General features: G+C 41.4%; 1 protein-coding gene across 1 annotated transcript; it reads left to right on the top strand.

The window, feature by feature from the left end:
- Window positions 1-6,505: 6,505 nt before the first annotated feature.
- On the top strand, window positions 6,506-7,428 carry LOC141658907 (codeine O-demethylase-like). Its single transcript, XM_074465649.1, has 2 exons — window positions 6,506-6,820; window positions 6,972-7,428. Exons 1-2 carry the CDS (start codon window positions 6,563-6,565, stop codon window positions 7,212-7,214), a joined length of 501 nt encoding a protein of 166 aa, XP_074321750.1. The 5' UTR covers window positions 6,506-6,562; the 3' UTR covers window positions 7,215-7,428.
- The last annotated feature ends 15,599 nt before the right edge of the window (window positions 7,429-23,027 follow it).

The raw sequence follows: 23,027 nt of genomic DNA, 5'->3' as shown, positions 1-23,027 counted from the left end.
CATCCCTTCGGTCCGAAGGAGACGGTGGTGATCGTTGACATTACCAATGGGGAGGACTCCGATGCGGAGGGGTCTCCCCTTGTCCGTAAAAGGAAAGAGCTCACCCCTGCTGCTGATGCTTCCGCTGCTACTGCTGCAACTGCTGCCGGCAAGGAGATGCGTCCTCCGAGCAAGAAGGCCAAGCATGGTACAGATCTATCCTGTGGCTCAGACTTAGCCGGTTCACTAGGCGTTCCTGATGACAGGCTCTCCGATATGTCCATGTATATTGACACGGATGCTTTAATTGAATTTTTTGTAGATCAACCGTCGGCTGCCGCCGTTCTCACTGTGCGGCAATTAGAGAAGCAGCCTGAGAGGGCGGGTGATAGAAATGTCACCGTTGACTCCTTACTCCAGAAGGTTTCCCCCACCGAGCTTGTGGCAGAGGGGACGAGAATATACAAGAGGCTGGCGAAATGGACTCAGCTAGCCGGCTCCCACATTATGGAGCAAGAGAAGACCATGGTCAAGCGCCCCACGCTCGAGCGGCTAAGGCTTGAACTCGACGCGGCGAACAAGGAGGCTAAGAGGGCCAAGGCCGAGGTGAAGAGGCGTCCGTCTTGAGAGAAAACTCGGGGAGGACGCTGAAAAGGAGGTCCTTCGAGAGAGCTAAGACCGAGGCTGCGGCGGTGAATCGCTAAACTCTTTGGAGGGGCGTGACCTTGTTCGAAGCACGCCGACCTTTACCGCACGCAGAGGGACGAATGGAGGGGCATGTTTCGTGCCCGGGGAAGGTGGTCGGAACAAGGATGCTATCATCACCCAAAGGGAGGAGGACATTGAGACGCTCCAAACCGTTATCCTCCCTAACATGTGCGCGCCCAATCACGGGACTGGCCGAAGAAGTCTGCCGGGGAAGTGATTGGGGAGCTCTTCCCTCTCGATGGCTCCTTTCCATGGGACAAATTTGACGAGTTGTTTGACGACAAGCTCGAAGCTAAGGAGAAAGCCGCGGAGGAGAAGGCCAAGGAGGAGGTAAGGGTGAAGAAGGAGGAAGAGGCGGCGCGGAGAAGGCGACCCTTCTTGCCGAGGAGGCTAAGGCGGCCAAGGAGGAAGCCGAGAGGATGAAGGCGGTGAGGCCGAGGCGGCCAAGACAGCTTTTAGGTCGCCCATCAAAGATGATCTTTGCTAACACTGCGATGATAAGCGGCAACGAGGCATAGGGAGACGGGCGGTCGTCATCGGGCTCACCGACGTCTCGGATAGCTTTAGCTTTGTTCGGGAGCCAATTATTAAGCCTTTCCTCCCTGCCATCTTTTGGCGCTTCAAATGATATGTCTGTAACCTTTTGCTTTTCTTTTCCTTGTATTTTGTACAACTTTGGTAGGTTGTGTTTTGGCTTATCTTTATGGGGACCGTCGTCGTATTCTCCTCACTTGTAACTTTGTTATCATTTTTAACAAGAATTTGCTTATTTTGCCTCGGCTTGGCCGAGGTCTTTTCTTGTCTTCGTCGAGTTGTCTTCTTACGTTATTAATTGAGCGCTTCTTTTGTTTCGCCTCGGCCGGCCGAGGCGTTTTAAGTGCGTATCTCAACTGTGTTTAACGTTTCTAAGGCATGTTCGATCGCTTTCGCGAGCATCAACAGCGCTGGTAGTGACTGCCGTGACGCCTGCTTCCTTATAGTGACTGCCGTGGCGTCTACCTCTTGGAGTGACTGTTGCGGCGTCTACCTCTTGGGGTGACTGCCGTAGCGTCTACTTCTTGGGGTGACTGCCGTGGCGCCTACCTCTTGGAGTGACTGCTGCGGCGTCTACCTCTTGGGGTGATCTGCCGTAGCGTCTCTACTTCTTGGGGTGATCGCTAGTGGCGTCGCTTCTTGATGGTGGCTGCCGTGGCGTCTACCTCTTGGAGTGGCTGCTGCGGCGTCTACCTCTTGGGGTGATTTCGCTAGTAGCGTCTACTTCTTGGGGTGATCGTAGTGGCGTCGCTTCTTGATAGTGACTATGGGGGAAATGAACACTTTGATGGAAAACTTGGACGATTCTTCATTAGATATAAACATGCGTCGGGGTGCCCACAGTTGTCTTGGGCACCTCCGCCGCTATACAAAATTTTTCCCGAGATTGTCAGTGTCCTAATGGCTCATCAAAGGCGCACCCTCCATGTCTGTCAGCCGGTGTGTCTTGAGGGAGCGTCGGACCTGGGAATGTACTGTATCTGGAAGGACTTCAATTTGGCGGTGTCGGCTTTCACCCTTTCCAGGCATCTTATCATCCCGTCGTCTCGAGCCTCATACTCTCCACTGATTTGGTTGGCCACCAATAGTGAGCATGTTTTCACCACGACATGCTCCGCCCCGGCAGCCCTAGCTAACTCGACTCCATTTATCACCGCCTCGTATTCGGATTCGTTGTTTGAGGTCGAGAAGGTAAATTTCAAGGCGTGCTCAAACACATCCCCGTTTGGGCTGGTGATAAGGATGCGGCTCCGAGTGTTCGCCGTGGGGGACCCGTCGTAGTTATCTCCCATACGCGGGATTCGGTTCTTCTTGGTCGGTCGGGGTTCCTTCAACCATGCCGACGTTGGTATTCATCGGGTCGCCCTCTGCCGCAAGGATAGGCTCTTCCCCTTCTCGACTTCTTTGCCACTTTGAGGGATTGCATGTTGCACCCTCGGCGGATATCCGGGTGTTGACCACCTCGTCCTTCTCGTCCTTGGAGACGAGCTTATGCGCTTCCCCCGGTCCGAGACATACATCGTGTCGGGCCCGGATGGACATCACTGCGTCGGCCTCGCTCGAGTGACTCGGCCTATGAGAACGTTGTAGGCGGACGAGCCGTCGATGACTATGAACTCAGCTAGGATATTCTTAGCCGCATCTCCCTCGCCGAACATCACGGCAATCGATCAACCCAGGTACCAGGTAGGCCCCGGAAAAATCGTACAACGGATTGGTGCGGGGCTCAAGTCTTCAACCTTGAGACCGAGGTTGAGAAAGCACTCCCTGAACATGATGTTCGTGTGGCGCTGTGTCAATCGGGCACCTCTTGACCAGGTGGTTGGATATGTCCAAATTGACTACAAGTGGGTATTTTGTGAGGGGCGATGACTCCCTCGTAGTCCTTCTTCCCGATAGTCATGTCGGGGATGTTGGAAGCGGGGACCGCTATTTTGGGCACAAAGTTGATGGCCCGATACGGCTCGTTCGGGTGCCGTTTGTGCCCATGAGCGGACCCACCGTTCTCGTTGCCCCGATGACAACATGGATCACTCCTATCCATTCAAAGACGGATTTATTATTTGAACCGCCGGCCTCAGTCTTTTGGCCTTTGGCAACATACTTGCCGAGGCTCCCCTTCCGGATCAGCTCTTCAATGGCATTCTTCGGATGCGCGAGTTGTCGATAAGGTGACCGGTGTGGCCGTGGTACTCACGATCTTGCCTCGTGTCACCGTCTCCCTTCGGCTTGGGGGCCTTTCCACTTTTGGCCCTCGTTCTTGCTCGGGCGAAGACCTCGGCGGCGGATACGACCGGGGGTGTGATCACTGCACCGCTTCACGGTAGTACGTTCCCGAACTTCCCCGGCGCCCGCCGAGCTCATTTCTGGCGGACTGTCGGCCGTGACCTATTATTGTCACGGCGTCTTTCATCCGGGTTGTCCTCCCGGCTTTTTCTCTCGAGTGCCGGCCTCGGCTGGGGCCTACCAGGTTTTGTGGTAGTCCTCCACTTTTATGGCTTGATCGGCCATCTTCCTGGCGGACTCCAGGTTCAGACCGCCGCACTTGATGAGCTCATTCTTTAGGTCCCCTCTTGGGAGGCCTTTCATCGATCTGAAGGCGTGTCGGTTCATTGTTCGACTCACGAATTTTTGAACCTTGGCGTCGAACCTCTTCACATAACCGGAGAGACTCGCCTCCCTCTGCTGATAGTCGGGAGGTCCGATGTCTCGACGGCCCTCCTCTTGTTGCAAGAATATTGGGCTAAAAACGTGTCCCTTAGGTCGGCGTAGCAGTATACCGACCCATCGGGTAGCCCCTTGTACCAACTTTGTGCCATCCCATGCAGTGTCGTTGGGAAGACTCGGCACCAAACCTCATCAGGTTGCTCCCAAACCGACATGTAAGACTCGAAAGCCTCGGTGTGGTCGGTCGGGTCGCCCTCTCCTTTGTATGCTATGGGTGGCAACTTCAGCTTAGTCGGCACCGGGGTATCTAGGACGAGGTCGAGGGGGTGTCGACCACGTGTCGAACGACACGCGGCGATCGGCTCCTCACATCCCTAGTCCGGCTCCTCTCCCCGTGGCGGGAAGGGCTTCTTCTCCGACTCGGGTGAGTCGGGCTTCTTCTCCGACTCTGGTGAGTCGGACTCCTTCTCCGACTCGGCGAGTCGGACTTCTTTCACTCCTCCGGGGAATGCCTCGTCGGTCTTTGCGGCGACGCCGTCCTCCGCGAGTGCGGGAAGGACTCAGTCTACCACTAGCATTCCGGGCTCCCGGCGTCTTGACAGGCCGACTTCCTCCAAAGTGCTCCGTTCAAGTCTCTTGGAGTCACATTCAGGCCCTGGTCTCTGGACGGGTTCCGCCGCTCTTGTCGGTGTGACGGTGTGAGCCGGCGTACTACCAATTAAGTCCAAGAGTAGCTTCGGTTTCTTTGCATCAACCACATGTCCCATGATGGTGACTGGTTGCGAGCGCGGCGTATCCGGTATTATTGGCATCCCGTACTCCGGTTGAATTACCGTAGGTGGAGGGTGCGCAACTCGAAATTGTGGACGGTATCGTCTGGTAGAGTCGGTTTCGTCGATCACGAATACTTCTTGTTGTTTTGACATCTTCTTAGCTTTTTGGGTGGGTTTTTGTTTTTGTGTTTTTTTTTGTTTGGGAATGAATGTGACTAGCTTCTAGTATCTTTCCCCACAGACGGCGCCAATTGTTAGGTATAATTCAGAGCGATTATTTGTTACCACCCGTGCTTGTAGAATGACGTCTTTGGTTGAATCCTCCTTGCGGTCTCTTGAAACAATGAACAAGCGAGGGCTCGGCTTTGGACCGAGCGAACTCACTCCGACGCTCAAGTCGGTAAACTTAAAGGGATAAGTTGTTGTTACATGGCGAAGTACGTATTGTAGAGAGATAAGGAAGATGTTCGGATGAATAGTGTATTTTAGGTTAAATTGTGGATCTCCTCCTCAATGAGAGTTGAGGAGTATTTATAGACTTTCACCTTTTGTCACGTAGTGGCCAAGTGGCTAGCGGTGGAAAGACTTGTCTACCCTCGGCCGAGGACCCATGGCAGGGCCGGCGGGCCCTGTTGACTCGCCGAGGGGTCTTGGATATGAGTTCGCGGATGTGTGCCTGGTGCTAGTTGTACCAGTAGAGACCCAAGAGACAGCCGAATTTTGCGTCGGTTGTTAGGTGTCTAAGCCGATTGACTTTCTTTGTGGATATCTTTGACCTTACTCAATATGTTGACTTGGTCAGCGGGTGCAGAATATGCCCCATCAATTACGTATTCGTTTTAATGCTACCATTATGTCTCTTTTACGGACTCAGTTGAATTTTTGGTGTGGATCAGGTTGTGAATCACGGAATTGATAAACAATTAATGGATGATGTAATTGGTGTAACTAAGGAATTTTTCGAACTTGCAGTAGACGAGAAGATGAAATGCTCAACAAATGATATCCTTCAAGGGTATGACACTGATGCTGTTTGCCAAGGTAAGCTAACTACTAACTGGAATGACCGTCTGTTTCTTACAATTTACCCTAAAAAAAGATGTGAATCTACTCTTTTGGCCGGAGAAGCCTCAATAGTTCAGGTAAGCTCCATAAATCCTTACAAAAATATTTGATGTTTGATAAACGCAAAAAGAACCACTGAGAGTATTAATCCCCCTTAAACTAAGGGTATGTTTGGATTGAAGGATTTGGAGGGAAAAGAAAGGGAGGGAGAGTAGGAGATTGAAAATCCCTTGTTTGGATAACAAATGAGGGTGAAGAGAAATAGAGGGGTAGAGATTTGGAGGGATCCAATTTCTCTCCTCCAAGCCTAATCAAAATCTCTCCTCAATAGGCAAGATTTGGAAGGAAATTGTATCCAAACACCTATACCCCATTCCCCCTCCCCTTCCCTTCTCTCCCTTTCTCTTCCCTCCTTCCCCCTCCCCTCCCTTTCCCTCCATTTTTGCTATCCAAACACACCCTAAAAGAATAAGAGATCTTCTAAATTTTCCCGCCTAAATGAATTTCGCTATAATTGGGTTTTCATTATTATCATATCTGTAATTGGACTTTTATTATAACATATCTGTAATTGGGCCTTCATTATATTATTTTTACAATAATATACTAAACTTTCCCTTTTTCCACCGACTAATACAAAACATTAATAATAATAAATTTTAGAATTAAATTTCTAATTGAATTAATTATCAGTTGTATAATTGTTATTTTCTTTAATATTCCTATCTAAAAAACCGCGCGAATGCGCGGGATCTATACTAGTTAATAATTATAGGGAAGTGACACACAAGTTTGCTGATGAAATAGCGGCTACGTCTGGAGTTTTATATAAGGCCATGGCTAGATGCCTGAATGCAGAGGAAGATTGTTTTCTTAAGCAAGCACAGCAAGGATTAACACTAGCAAGGTTCACCTTCTACCCAAAATGCCCGCGCTCAGAACGTGTTCTTGGGTCCCGTCCACATCTAGATGGCTCCCTTACTACCATAGTCTTGGCCGATGAAGAAGGACTCCAAATTCAGAATGATAACAAGTGGTACAAAGTGCCTGTTATTCCTGGTGCACTCTTTTTCAATTGTGGAGATTTCGCTGAGGTATATATATATATATATATATATATATATATATATATATATATATATATATATATATATATATATATATTAATTCATTCATTAACATTAATCAGTCGGGCTCAGGCCGATTTACTACTGAATACTGATGTCGTTTAACCTGAACTTATAGGTCTTTAGTAACGGGATCTTCAAGAGTACATTGCATAGAGTGGTGACTAATACAGCAAAAGACAGAACATCTGTGGCTGCTTTCTTCACACTCGAAGCCAATCACGACGTTGGTCCAATTGATACTTTTGTTACCAAAGATCGCCCAGCATTGTACACGAACTTCACTCCTATCGATTACATGATGAAAATGCACGAGAACGATGTCCCTGGACGCAATGCCCTCGATTTCATGTTACTTTAATTTCGGACCCTCTTAATTTGTCTACCTATTATTAGTATTAAGGCTGGATCGGATCTTTTGTTTAAAAATAATGATGTTGCCAAGCCTTCAACTACCATTCTTGTAAGGGATCTCTTATGATGTTGTTTGGTAGTGGATTTCTTGATCCTTTTAGTATTCGGGTTCATAAAACTTGTGTGTTGTGTATTCATTATCATAGAGCGCTATTGTCTATCGTGTGAAATTTTCAAGTACGTCGTTTGATTGATAATCCTTTTGCACAAGTTTACGAATTCTCGATTTTTCAACTATTCATCAAAAGTTTTGAATGATTAACCTACCACAATCATACGATATTTAGGGGCTGTTTGATTTACTATGGGAAGATAAAGTTTCTAGGAAGTTAAGTTCATGTAAATTGGTAATTCATGTGAATTGTAAAAATGTTGTTTGGTTGTCACGTGGGAAATGAATTCATGTGGGAAGTTGCACTTACCAAGGGGGGCTAGGTAAGCAACTTCCTACATTATGGAGGAATTGAAGTTCCTTGAGAAGTTCTAATTCCCATGAAATGGGCAACCAAACAACATCATATTTAAGCAATTCATGGGAATTTCTACTTTCCATTATTTAAGAGGGCAACCAAACAACCCCTAGCGATTATATTGGGAGTAGATCTTTAAAATGCGTGATTGCTTACCATGACACCGGAATTGGGACTAGACAAGTGACGTCGACGATGACTTGATGAGAGAGTATGAATAACAAATTGGTATTTTTATGCTTTAATTATTGGATACTAAAATTGGTATATTTACATGGATTGTGTTTCTTCCTCAGTTCATAGACTATACATCTAATACCTCTTATTGTTTATTTTCTGAGTTTATTTTAACGTTTTTGAGTTCTACTTTAGTATAAAGTTTTTGAGCATATTTACTAAAACATTACAATAAAAAAATATAATATTATTCAAAAACTATATTTATAAATGGTAATATGCTCAGAAAAAAAGTGTATATACATCTAGTACCTCAGATGCGTAATCCTTTTTTCTCTTCCTCCTCCTATTATAAGAAATCACCCCCATTTTTCAAATTTTGTGAGGGAGATTTTTTAAAAAAATGGGGCAATTTCAAGGTCCCAAGGGAGTAATGTTAGTGAAAGTGAAAAGTCCACTCACATAGTGTGCGACTGTGCGCTAATAATTTTTCTCTCATTTTTCGTTTTCTTAGCTTTTACCGTATTAATAGTTTATATATCAAAACTAAAAATAGATTGGCTGGTTTCATTAAAATTAGATTGATATGGATGTGCGTATGTAACTAACCCGATTTGTGTTTTTTAAATGACTTAATTAAATAAATTGCGGAATTGATTAACTAAGTCATAACTAAAATAATACTCCGTAGTTGATAAATCCAGATCAATATAGATCCTCATTACATGACTAAAATAGTTGTCCATTTAAATATCCCTAAACAATAATTCATTATTCTTACTAAGGCCCTGTTTGATAATCAGCGGATTAATTTCAACATAAACAGATTGTGCTGAAATTAATGCTGAAATTATTATAAATAGCAGATTTTTATCAGAAGGTTTGACCAACGTATTTAAATTTTAATTTAAGAGTTTGGTAATTACTAATTATCAGATTAGAATTAACAAATTGTTTATTTTCTTTGTAAAATAGATTAAATTTTCCTATTTTAGAATATGTTAACCAATATGTATCCCAAATATGTTGTTTACCAAACACTAAAATTGGTTTATTGATTGGTCAAACATGCTAAAAGTCTTGAATATGCTAAGAATCCACCAATATGCCTGCAACAGAAGTTACTAAAACGGTACAAATCTCACCCGGTTTTGGTCCCTCAACTAATTTGAGGTCCAGGGCCTCCTCAAGTGCTTAAGTCATGAAACCAACGGCCAATCTGGATACAATAGGGAGTTTTGAGAAACTTTGTCTAGGATCGTTGATCCTAAAAACGAACGTATCAAAAATTAGCTTAAAGACCCTTTTCAGTTATCCAGATTGAGCCTCTTTGGAGAGTAGGTGCAATGTCTCTTTCAGTCTTCCCCTTTTGGGTCAGCAAGCTCAAGGGAACTCTACTGAATTCTTTTAGGACCCTTCCTACTTCAGTTTGGCTCAGAAAACTCAGGAAGAAGTCCACCTTTTTATTCAATAAAGCAAGAGCAAGCAAACAAGGAAGATTATCTTATTAGTTTTCCTACTTTATGCTTTAATGTTTTTCAGCTTTGTATTCAGTTTGTGTAAGGCTTTAGCCGTTTATCTTGACCTATTTTATGAGCCATTTTTGGCCCTAGATTTTACATTAGACTTCCTAGATTAGAGCCCTTGGTCCTATATAAACAATGAGCCATAACTTATAACATTCATATTGAGTTAATGATAAAAAGAGAAATCTAGTTTCCTTATTTTTCTCTTGGCTGTGTGCTTGAGGAAAACTCCATTGCTTTGTGCTTGAAGCTTGAGTGAGTCCATTGCCGAGTGCTTGGATAAACTCTTAGGCTTAAACATTGGTTTTGTACTTTGTTCAAGTCATATCCAAGTCCTTGGTCCTAAGATTCATCCAAGTTTCCTAACATAAAACAACCCGTTTTCTCTCGAAATATAACCTGTTTTCTTAAGCTTTTTGTTTTAGTTTAAATTGGTTATCAAAGCTTTGGTTAACACTTCTGAGTTCATTATTTTCCTAACTACAACAAAAACACAAAAAATAACCCAATGAGTGAAGAGAGGCTTGCTAGAATTGAGCAGAAGATGGAACAACTAACTGGGGTTGTCAATGTCATGGTAAATGCTCTAAACACTGTGATGGGCACCATTCCAACTCCTGCCCAAACCATCACCACAAAGGGGCAGAGGCTTCATGGGAGCAGGAAAAGGCCAACCCTTCCATGAAGAGGAGACCAACATAGAGTCAGATGAGTCCATGACAGAGGGCATCTGCAGGAAGCCTTCCTATCAGTGTATGCCTTAAACTCAAAGACACTCTCAACAGACCTAAACCAATCTAACAAATACTTAGGGTCTAAACTATCATGAAACTTCAAGGCTATGCTTCTCTTTGGTATGAAAATATGAAAAACCAAAGAATTAGAGATGGTAAGGTACCAATTAAGTCTTGGCTTAAACTGAAAAAGAAACTTAAGGAGAAGTTTGTGTCTAAAGATTATACACAAAACATGCTAATTAAAATCACCCAACTTAAGCAAGACCAACATCTGTTGAGGCCTATCTTAGGGACTTTGAGCAACTAACCTTGCAATGTGAAATGAATGAGAAGTCTAAGTAAAAGATTGCTAGTTTTATTAAAGGTTTGGATGTTAAGATAGTTGGTAGAGTTAGGATACAACAAGTGTGGTCCTTTGATGAAGTTGTTAACTTGGCTTTGAGAATTGAGAAGCTAGGGAAAGGGAAGTATACTACACTTAAGTCTCCAACTATAACACCATTCTATAAGCCACCTACTGGGGTCAATATAGGGGAGCCTACCACCACAACCAAGCCACCTATTGTTGACAAAGGTAAAGCCACTAATTCTGGCCAGAAGAGAACCATTCCCCTTAAGAAGTGTTTCAATGCCAAGGCTACGACCACTTTGCTAAGGAGTGTCCCTCCAAAAGGGTACTAAGTAATCTTTAAGTGGTTCAATGGGGGGGGGGGGGAGATGAGGTCCTTCTGTGTGATAATGAGGAGGAAACTGAGCAAGAAGAGACTGAAATGGTGGTGATACCTGATTCTGGCTTGAACTTAGTCACTTAGAGAGTGATGCATACCCAACCCCAACCATTGAAAATGGACCAAAGGCAGCAAATATTTAGGTCTAGGTAGACCATCAAGGGCAGGGTTTGCAATCTTATAATTGATGGAGGGAGTTGTACCAATGTGACTTCTAAAACTCTAATTGAGAAGCTAGCATTGCCTACACAAGAACACCCTATTTCTTACAAGTTGAGATGGCTTAACAAGGGAGCAGAAGTGAGGGTAGACAAGCAATATAAGGTTCCATTTTCTATTGGAAATGATTACTCTGATGAGGCTTTGTGTGATGTACTACCATTGGATGCTTGCCATCTCCTCTTGGGGAGACCTTGGGAATTTAATAGAGATTATGTGCATCATGGAAGAGACAACACTTATACCTTCAAAGTTGAGAGGAAGAAGATCATCCTAACACCATTTTCCCCTGCTTTGAAGTATAATACTCCATCATGCTTAGTTGAGTCCTCTAAAGAAGTGTTGTTAATTGGGGAAGCAGAAATGGTACACGAATTGAATGATAGGGACAATGTGCTTATTCTCATTGGATGTGCTTAAGGAATAAGGGATGCCACTACCTAATTAAGGAGGTTCAGGAGCTGCTGAAATGTAACACCCTCATACTCCAAGTGCCTTACCAGGACCACTCAGGTATGAAGATATTACCATCTCGGTTGCCCGAGGCATGATATTCATAAGACAATAGAGAAACAACTTAAATAATATAACTTTAGTGAAAAGTACAACTGAAACCAAATCCCAAAATACGGGTACAAGTTCTTAAAACCAACTGTCTACTAAAATACTGAAATGTCATAAAACTAAGAGACTACAGCGGAAGACTTCTATCGTCAGACGGTGGTACCTCCCAGCTATCCCAGTACTCAACTCAAACCTGCTCAATTACTGCTCACCATCCCCGAATGGATCACCGCAGGTTTACAAAACAACAAAGGGGTCAAGATACTAATCACACAACTCAATATATATATCAACAATAAGATAAACAGACAGCTTAACCGTCACACACACATACATCCACACCAATCCCAATAATCTCAATCACTGACTGTCCACTGGACCAGTCCTGCCAGTGGGGGACCGCAGCCGTTCCCACCTAAGCCCCGCTCCTCATAATGAGCGATAACCCTGTCCATTAATGTGCACATCCTCTTCCGTGGCGGGTTCCACGAAGGGCGAAACTAGGGCGTGAAGCCACTCTCGCAAGTGACTCCACTCAGCCGAAAACGCATCTCGAGAACCAGAAAAAAATCAATCACAATCACAATCACAGCCGTCACAATACAATACTATATCAAACAATCAATCTCAACACATCAACAATCATCCCATTATGGGACTAATATTGAGTAGGAAATCCTACCTGGAAAGCACAACTATCAGACGGTCTCTACAGCTGTCTCAAAAAGCTTCTTCTACGAAACCTCCTCCTATCACACAACATACAAATGCTACCAAATCACAAACTACTCAAAAACCCCCAAATCCCTAGATTAGGGTTTAACCAACTTAAAGGAAAGACAACAAAAAGGGTACATAGATCTTACCCTCGATGCAAGGATCTCAACGGTATATCGAACTATGAAAACCGACCTTCCAAACTCCGGGAATTGCTAACAATGCGATTAAGATGATGAACGTACTTGCTTTCTCTCTTTGACATAAAATTAGGTTTTGCAAAAGTGTTTAGAATGATGACGGAAAAGGTTATATATCTTAATCGCATAATTAACAAAACCCGAGAAAACTCCCCGTAAAACCGGCTACTCGATCGAGTATCTAAGGTACTCGATCGAGTACCCCCTTACTCGATCGAGTATCCTAGCTACTCGATCGAGTACCCAACAGGTCAGAAACTATTTTAAAACGCAACTTACCCTTACTCGACAGAGTAAGGCCTACTCGATAGAGTACCCAAAGACTCATAAATACGGAGTATTACATGAAATCCTATGTGGATGTCTTTTCTAGTGAGCTTCCAAGAGGGTTGCCACCTCTAAGGGGCATTGAGCATCAAATTGAACTCATTCCAGGAGCTATGTTACACAACAAAGCTGCCTATAGAAGTGATCCTAAGGCTACTAAAGAATTGGAAAACCATATTGGGGAGCTTATGAGCAAGGGCTTTGTGAGGGAGTCCCTTAGTCCCCGTGCTGTTCTAACACTCTTGGTGCCTAAAAGAGATGACACAAGGAGGACGTGCACGAATAGTAAGACCTTCAACAATATTACCATTAAGTATAGGTTCTATATACCTAGGCTTGATGATATCTTGGATGAACTTAGTGGAGCCAAATTATTCTCCAAGATTGATGTAAGGCAAGGCTACCACAAAGGATGGGCTATATAAGTGGCTCATGATGCCATTTGGGTTGTCCAATTCTCCAAGTACCTTCATGAGATTAATGACAGAGGTCTTGAGGCCTTATTTGGGCAAATTTACAGTGGTATACTTTGATGATATCTAGGTTTATAGTCCTTCAAAAGATGAGCACATCAAGCATTTGCAAATGTTGTTTGAAACACTTAGGGAGCACAAGTTGTATGGCAAGCTAGAGAAATGTTCCTTTATGCTAAATGAGGTCTAATTCCTGGGATTCATCATTTCTGACGAAGGCATCTTGGTTGATCATGACAAGATTGAGGCAATCAAAACATGGCCTGGTCCAAGGAACATCACAGAAATGAGGAGCTTCCATGGCTTAACTTCTTTCTATAGAAGGTTCATCAAGGATTTTAGCACCATTGTGGCTCCTATCACTGAGTGTATGGGAGTTCAAATGGAGTGACAAGGCTGAAATGTCCTTAAATACAATCAAGCGCCATTTGTACTTCACTCTGATTATGAAGCACTTAAGTACATCAATGGCCAAAATAAGCTGAATCATATGCAAGCTAAATGGGTGGAGTTCTTACAATCTATGGTGCTCGGACTTGCCACTTTCACCGAAGTATTCATGTTCGTACGACTCGACATGGATACCAACACGAAATTCGTGTCCGGTCGACAACAAGGGAAATGGACACTTTGGTAGTTCAGATCGCCAGAGAAGCAGTTTGAAGTAGAACAATTTGCGTACCTGGTGGCCTTGGATACGACATATTTAGGTTTCCGGCATCGAGTAGGGATTGGGCATGGCATACGGCAGTGTTATAGTCGTGATTGCTTTATTGTTCTTTTTCTAATTTCAGTCTTTATTTGTTTAATTTAATTGTTTAATACTTAGGTTCTCGATGCATATGATGTCCTTTTAACTCTCATTTTATAACTTTATTTACACGTGTTCTAACTTTTTTGTTTTCTTTGACTTTTCAAAGCTTATTCTTTACTATTAAATATCCATTCAGTCAAGTGTGTAGTTGGAAATTGGAACCCCCGGTTTATTTTTATTTCTATAAAAAGGTGAATATGAAAGATGGATGCGTTGACCGTGTCCAAATATGAAAATGGGATACATAAACCGTGTTCAAAAGTTGTCGTGTCCACTATTTAATCATGTCCTCGTGTCCTTAATTTTATGACTTCAAGTGTCGGATACAAGGATTCGTATCCGTATCCGAACATCGTACCCGAGTCCGAGTACCATAGTTTACAATCCTTCTCCTTTTCAAGCAAGTTCATAGAGGGTAAAAACAATGTTGTTGCTGATGCATTATCAAGAAGGTTCATTATGCTAAGCTACATGAAACAAAGAGTGTTGGGATTTGAATACATGAAGGAGCTCTTTGTTGAGGATCCTGATTTCAAGCAAGAATAGGAGCTACTCCAAGATGGGCAGATTAAAATTAGGAGCAATTACTTGGTCTAAAATGGGTTTCTATACTTTGAAAACAGGTTGTGTGTGCCTAGGGGGCCTTATAGGAGTTTTTTGGTCAGAGAGGTGCATGCCAATGGGCTTGTTGGACACTTTGTCATCCAAAAGACCTATGACATATTCCAAGAGCAATTCTTCTGGCCTAATATGTTTGGAGATGTCTAAGATGTGATCAAGAGGTGTGCTGATAGTGTCAAATAATGTCAAGTCAATTAGGTCTTCTTAGTATGTTTTTGTTATCGAATTCCGGATTTTGAATATGAAATGTTGCATATGCCCGTTGATATACTTTAGTTGTAAACTTGGTTAACTATAATTGCCATTGGCTTATATGTCTTGAGGTTTGTGTAAGTATATTATGTCGGTGAATTGACGAGAATAATTAATTTTACCAAAGCCAAGTCAAAGAGATGAGATGGAGACAAGTCAAAGTCAATGGGTCAAACCCGAGCCACGATCAACCAAGATGAAGAAGGGGAGCCAATAGTAAGCCAATAAGTGCAAAGTCAAGAGAAGCAAGCAAAAGGAATAATTGAAGCCTTGGAATGCACACAAAAGAGCAAAAATAAAGAATTGAAAACTCGGTTTCACAAGGGTCAACTTCAAACGAGTATATCTCGAGTTCTAGAACTCTTATCGATGCAAAGCCAAGTGAAGATGAAAACTTATATTCTTAGCTTTCCAACGGCAGGTCACACGCATTATTGGAGCAAGAAACGAGGGAGATATGGCTCTCACAAAAATGTGCTGAAAGGCTGAAAATCGCAGCCTGCGCTTTTCTTTGTTTTCTCGCACTCAGAGGTGCCTTATTCTCTTATTTTGAAGTCTCACTTTTGTGGGAGTTTGTAGTGTATAAATACCCAACATCTATCACTCATCTAAGTCACCTCTTTACCATCAAACATCATCCATCTTGGTGACTAATCTTGTAATAATTAGAACTTAATCTCTCTTTAATTTATGTCAATCTTTCTTCATTTAGGGGATTGCAATAAAACTATGGTTGGCTAAGTGCCTCTAATTGGTGTAGTTCATTCCCTTTGTCATATCTAAGCTATTGTATGAATCTCTAAACCTTCCCTTTGTTTAATTAAATTATTTCCCTTGTTCTTATTGTTCATGTTGAATGGATATATGTTGGAATTGATCACTCTTACATGTAGATGTTGAACTATGCATATTTCAAGCTTGTTGGTCTAATATTGCTTGGAATTAGTAGAAGAACCCTATTTTGTTGCATTCTTTGGTTAAAGTTTGAATCTTTAGAGAAAGGTTATATTTGTATGTCTTTGTTATGATGGTTTCATCTAATTAGAGAGACATATTCTATCATTGCTCATTTGGAATTGTTGTATTGCTCTAGGCTGTTTGTCATATGTAGGTCTTATGCATATCTCCCTCCTAGAAGGGCTTCTTACATGGTTTCATGTACTTAGCTATCATCTTGTATGTAATTGTGTTAGATTGTTAGAAGGAGAAGGAGAAGGGAAAGAGGGGATTACTACTCTAAGTTTTGGTATAAGGCTGAATTACATCAAGTATTTCTTCCCATATTGAAATCTTGCACTCTAGTTGTTTGGTGAGTTGCCTTCTTGCTAAAGTTTTAATTTTTAGTAGCTTGTTACCATTTTCTTACACGAAACCTCCCTTTCTATGTCAACCTTTGTTTGTCCATTGTGAATACTCATAGTTTGTGTTTAGTTCTACTTGTTGAGTCTTAATCTATCATTAGTATTTAATTAGTGGTTGGTTATTAGTTTAAAAGTCGAGTCTTGGCTAAAGGTCCTTCCTTGTGGGTTCGACCTTAGCTTACCATTTTACTACTGTAATACCACAGGTTCTGACCATGGGTTACTCGGTCGAGTAGGGCTTACTCGGCCGAGTAGGCTATCGGGTGTGCTGAGGTTGGGTTCTGGAGTGTCAGTACTCGACCGAGCATGTTGGTACTTGGTCAAGTAGGCGTACTCAGCCGAGTACATTGAGTACTCGGCCAAGTACATTGAGTACTCGGCCGAGTAACCGGTCTCACAGTTATTTCCGTGGTTTGAGTAGAATGATAAGGGAGTTATATATAATTCGATAATCATTTCGTTAATCAGTTTCTAAAACCTAAAATAGTTCTCTAAACTCTCAGTAATCACTATAACCATCCAACAAGCAAGGATCTAGCGTTTGGGTTGTCAGATCTTGTATTCCCGTGTCAAACAGATTGTAAGTATTAGTTCTTATTCCTATTACAATTAGTTTGTAGTCGTTGTAACCCTAATTTGGGTTAATTTGGGGGTAATTTGTTATTAGTGATGGTTTGTGATGTAGTATTGTTTGATTATCATTGTTGTAGGTGACGATGTGGTACTCGTTATATGTATTTGTATGATTGATTGCAGCGTAGCGGATTGCGAGAAGGTAATGTTTTCCTACTCAATTGGCTATGTAATTGGTTAAGTTGTTTGTGATTGATTGTTGGCATGATATCTCTTTTATTGAAATTGATGGAGGTTGATTGGGCTATACTATTGGTTGGTTGTTGTTGTAGGACCATGTTGGGAGATGGTTCCAACTCCATGTTCGTCCCTTATGACTCCGTCACAAGGGGGATGTGCACATTAAGGAGCTGGGTTCACTTATTGCGATGAGCGGGGCTTAGGTGGTACAGCTGCGGTCCCCTGATAGGCTTGTCGTGTACCTATGCAAAGATAATTACCCTAAACAACAAGTTAATGTAGCAATAGGGGTCAAACACAAGGAAACGGGAATTACGTTGTGAAATGTTATGGAAAGATTCTTATCAAGGTTGATTTCGTTTTTGGTTTGGTTTGTTTGTTTGATAATTAACAGAAATTTTATTGTAAATTATATAATAAAAAGGAGTCTAAGGGGTTCGGGTCACACATGAAAAGGTAAACATATGATTATGATAAATTCGGTACTAATAACATTGTCAATTGTTTAGGCTTAGAGATACCCACCTTGCGGCATTAGCATCAACCATAGACCGGGTCCTAGAGAAACTCTCGTCCAGGACTAGGTCGTCCTACTACACATGCTTTGTCTAATTCGGTTCCATGCCTCTCGACTTTTAGAACGAATGAACACACTTAATCTATGAATAAGGCCTTAACAAAGATTAAACATTATGGTGCAAACATGTGATAGAAACAATAGAACAATATTATTTATCAACCTATTTTAACACATTATATATTTGATTTTGCATGGCTCCCCTAACCCTTAGACTAGGAGATTTAGCTACTCATGTTGGAATATAAATTGCAAACTATATTATAAGAAATGCTAAACATGGTTGTACGAATGATAGAATCTAAATGATGAAACATAAAACAAAACTAATGATAAAATGATATGATGATCGAGCTAATGATAAATTATACGATAACTAAAGTAGAAAAGTAAAATGGTGAACTAGAAGTAAAAATACCGTAAAGAAATGGACTTGCAAGGAAGAACAAATAACCAATTTAACTTGAATAAGAAAAGCTTGAACAATAACTTGAGTGTAGAACAAAATGTTGAAGGATTAAACTAAGGAGGGCTTAACAACTTGTAAACTAAAATGAGAAAACTATTGAGAGAAATATAATGCTTAAGGCTATTGTAAAGTAAAATGAGACGTAAAATTGGATGCCCTAAGCCTTGGAATGCCTCTCCTATTTATAGGAGAGTAAGAAGAAACGTAAGAAATCAATGAGCATGCAGCCCCGATTGGGGTTGGGCGGCCCCGATCGGGGTCGTGTGTTTCGGGGTACTTTGGCTTAAATTCTTATTTAATGCTTGAGGGAATCCAATATTTGCGATAAATGATCCTTAATGCACCCAGTTAATGCTTCATAAATCCTTCTAAGAGCATCCAAATGAGCATCCTAAGCTTTGATATTTTCCACATGATTTTTGGACTTCTTATTGGGCTCTTTGTAGGATCATTTTGCATTTTTCACACACACCTGCTTGGGCTTGGAAACACCTTTCATTGTCATACTTGGTCCATCTTGTTTCCACTTAGCTTAGTGAACTTGGTGTATGCTAATGTGATAGGAAAAAGCCTCTAAATGCTTAGATTCCTACAAAAGCGTAACAAACACGACAATACACCTAGAACACAAGATTAGCTCAAAAATATACTAATTAAAGTACGATGAACAATAAAAACCGAGCTAAAATGAGGGATAAAGGTATATATAAAATGAACATATCAAACTCCCCCAAGCTAAACCCTTGCTTGTCCCCAAGCAAGAAACCAAATCCCATCAATTGCAATATCCCAAACAAGCTAAGCATAATGATTTAAAAACCCGAAACAACATGGGCAAGGAATAAAGCAAACATGGATGAGATTTACACGACGGCGTAGCATAGAAAACTTTGAATGAACCTTTAAGCTCTTGCATGATGTTTTGACTTATGGAATCTCACGGGACACTCAAACTCTTTTATATGTGAAAGGACAATTTTGTGAATGAACACTCAACTATCCTCAACTTATAATAATGTGCCCGCAATTTAATATGGTAAACATGTAAAAACTAGCAAGCAAAGATAATCAAATATAAGCATGATAAAGAAGCCAAACGGGTAGGAAGAAGGCAAATAAACATGGGTAAGAAAGGGGAACAAAAGAGTTATGGTAATGTGGAGCTAAGTCAAGCTAGCAACTACCAAAATGCAAGGATGATCAATCCCAATTCTAACCCAATTTTGCAATTCAAACCATAAGAAAATTCTCCAAAATAATATAAATAATGCATGAGAATTTCTCACATCTTCTCCTTCTTCTCTTTTTTCATTTCAATGCATACTTCTTTTTTCATTTCCATGCTTTTTTCATTTCTTTTTTCTTTCTTTATTTTTTTCATCTTTTTTTTTCATTCTCATTTTTCCATCATTTTAACTTTTTCCATTTTTCTTCTTTCTTTTTAGTTTGAGCATCAAGACCAAGCTCACATGACTTCAAACAATAAACCATATCCCAATGAGCACCCAAACATTATCCAACTAAGCTACTAGCTCAACAAGGGTAGGCAATTTCAATGATGTAGCTAGGGATAAATTTTGTGAAGGGGTCAAAAAGGCTAAAATATCATGTGAATGGCTCCAAAATGCTATAACAAATGAATGCATGCTTACCAAGAGATGACATGAGAATCATACTTGTGCGTTTTGATGAAACACACATTATAAGGAGACACCTACACTCACCTAAGAGAAACCGGATATGGATGCATCGGTCAAAAAGAGGCTCTACCTTACCATTTTGTAGCTTGCCACAAGTCAAGATCAAGCTTATTCGGTTCATTCTCCATCTCCCACCTACTATATCAAGACATCCCCGTGAAGCAATTATCCCATCATAAAAGAATAAATCGTTAGCAACAAGCCATTATTAGGATAAGCAAAGAGGAAAGTAGGCTACAAGCAAGCACAAAGCAAAAAATTCTCTCAAAAATTTTCAAATTTTCTACACTACATGCAAACTACACTATATGCAAATGCAATCTCCCCCCAAGCTAAACATCACATTGTCCTCAATGTGCCAACTATTCAAATTACCCAATAAAACCATAAAAATGGCTCAAAGCTGTAGATACCTCATTTCTGCACCTCCCGTAAACCACTCGGTGATGATTGGACCGCATGTTTGGTACGCGGAACGATTTGTGACAGTTCGTAAGTTTATCGTCAAGTGATTGCTCAAACACTGATGTCTACCTCTTAGTTGTCATCTACGCGCCGATACGGTCGTTTTGACAGTAATTAGAGTATATTTGGAGTCCGGGCCTAAAACCGTCTTCATTTTCTGATAATCGTTAAATCCCGAGTCAGAATGTTCTGGAATGTTCCAGATATTTCTATTCCATATTTTATAAATATTTCACAATCTTTTAATTTTTGGTAAACAATTTTCCGTAATATTCATACAAATTAAAATATTAAGGAAAACCAAATTAATCTGTTATTCCATAATTTAAACACGGAAATTTTTCTTCCGTAGGAGGAAACCACCTGGGAACAGACGCAGCAGGTGCTGCGCCTCTTCCAAGGGACGCAGTGACTGCTGCGCCTCTTCCCAGGCCCTTTTCAGCGTATTTTTCGTATCTTTTTCATATCTTTCCGAGATTCACTTCAAAGTCTCTCCGAAAACCCTATTCCTTCACGTGATTAGTATAAATAGGAGCCTTCGCTCCTCATATTTCTCACGCGAGTGTCCGCCCTTCCCTTCTCCCTTTGCATTCTAGACCACGTTCTTACTTTTTGGCGTCTACGTGCTTGAACATTCGACCACGTAAGCTCGGATCCTTTTGAGTACCAGCCTCGTTTGCATGACCGACCAATTTGACCAACTCCACAACTAATCAACTTAATTAATCTAATCGTTTTCCTCTTACGAGGGCACTTTCGTTACATTCGAGTCGAGCATCACTAATCATAAACTTAGTTCATCTCGTTTCGTCAAACATGTAAGTCTGAGGGTGTAAATCCTTCTTTATTTATTGTTATTTACCTTTTTGTATCACTAATGTAAGATTTATGTCGAAAATACTTATTAAAACCGATTTCTAAAACCTCGTTTTAAACCCTTTTTACGGATTATCAGAAGACAAACCGTCGAGAAAGGACGCAGCAACTGCTGCGCCTCTTCGAAGGAGCGCAGTGCCTGCTGCGCCTCTTCGTGAGGCTGCCGCAGTTCCTGCTTCCTTTCTTCTTCCTTCGTCCTATGTAAATTCGTCTTCTTTACTTGTTTTCGTTTGTTTTTGTTAATTATTTGGTACGATAACATAATCATCTCACATGTACATAATTCATCATCATTAACACGTTTAATTCATCGTAAATCCGACTTAAATCCCTTATAATCCAATATTTGCGGGTTTTCGTCATTAAAAACAATCCGGGTTGTAGAGATTCGATTCATTCATATTGAGTTTCTGGAATTCAACCTTTGATATACTTTCATCTGTCTATTGTCATATTCATCATTAATTCTTCGTTAATTCGCCATGTCTAACCTATTTAGTTCACCTATGTCACTAATCAATCTTTCATTCATGTAAATAATTCATTTGCATTCGTTTTATCCATGTTTCATTACTTTTATGACTCATTCATATGTAATTAATCAATTAAATCACTTCCATCCGAGTTAAATATATTACTCGATCATTAAATTCACCAATTAATATTAACGATTTGCAGTTCCGGCTTCACAGCCAGAACTAACCCTTGGAACAAACGCAGCAACTGTTGCGCCTCTTCCAAAGGGCGCAGTCCTGCTGCGCCTGTTCCAGGTTGATTTCTGTCTCTGAACTTCCGTTCTGCCTTGACTTGTTTAACTAGCTTACGTATAATTAACTATTATTCGTATTATCACCCTAATTCCTGTTCGTTAATTCGTTCCTTTATTCTTTTTCTTAAATTATCCGTTTTAGAAGTATTTTCGACATAAATAGCTAAACCCATTGTAATTATTGTAATTTTTATTATTGTTATTTTTCAATTGTATTTATCATTGTATTTTGTATCATTTGTATATTTTCACATGTAATTGAACATAAATTCCTACTTTGACTAAATTGTTTGCTAAATTACGTGATAACCGACTTAGTTAATTCTCACATGCTAGGATTAATTTAATGGATGTTGCATTGCATGCATATCATCGACAATATATCAAGTACGAATAACTTCCCTAATCATTAGTAGAGGCCGTTATCGAGGCGGGCGGGATTAGGTGTTCGATCAAAAGAGCTTCATAATACGTACTCTCACCCCTTACTCCAGATCTCTGTGAACATCCGTGTTCATTGGCATCCACGAGAGTCATTCTAGACATAGAATGCTAAGGGTAACGAGTTCTTGGTGTCTATGTCACTACTTTGTGTCTTGACATGACGCGAAGTATTCGAACGGTTCCAATTTCCCATAAAAATTGGTGGCGACTCCACAAATGCAAATACTTGTTTCCCAAGCGCCCCCGTGGCCCCATGTCCACAGCTTGGCGACTTCGCTGGGGATAATACACTTACGTGTAGCCAAAAGGGTGAAACTTGAACAAGGTTAGGGAATAGTTTGTACAAGACAATTGTCGGTTTTCATAACTCGGTTTTCCTAGATCGTTTCATTCGGCCTTCCTAGGCCCAACCCAACCCATTCGACCAATCGTCCCGTCTAAACGGTCCTAATTCTTATTTG

This window comes from Silene latifolia, chromosome 6 (assembly GCF_048544455.1).
Source record: "Silene latifolia isolate original U9 population chromosome 6, ASM4854445v1, whole genome shotgun sequence".
Classification (NCBI taxonomy): domain Eukaryota; kingdom Viridiplantae; phylum Streptophyta; class Magnoliopsida; order Caryophyllales; family Caryophyllaceae; genus Silene; species Silene latifolia.
Note: the sequence above shows the minus strand (reverse complement) of the source record. Positions and strands in the feature narration are given on the sequence as shown.

Coding starts and splice junctions, on each gene's coding strand:
- LOC141658907 (XM_074465649.1), top strand. CDS start 6,563: ATGGCTAGATGCCTGAATGCAGAGGAAGATTGTTTTCTTAAGCAAGCA. Junction 6,821..6,971: donor ATTGTGGAGATTTCGCTGAG/GTATATATATAT, acceptor CTGAACTTATAG/GTCTTTAGTAACGGGATCTT.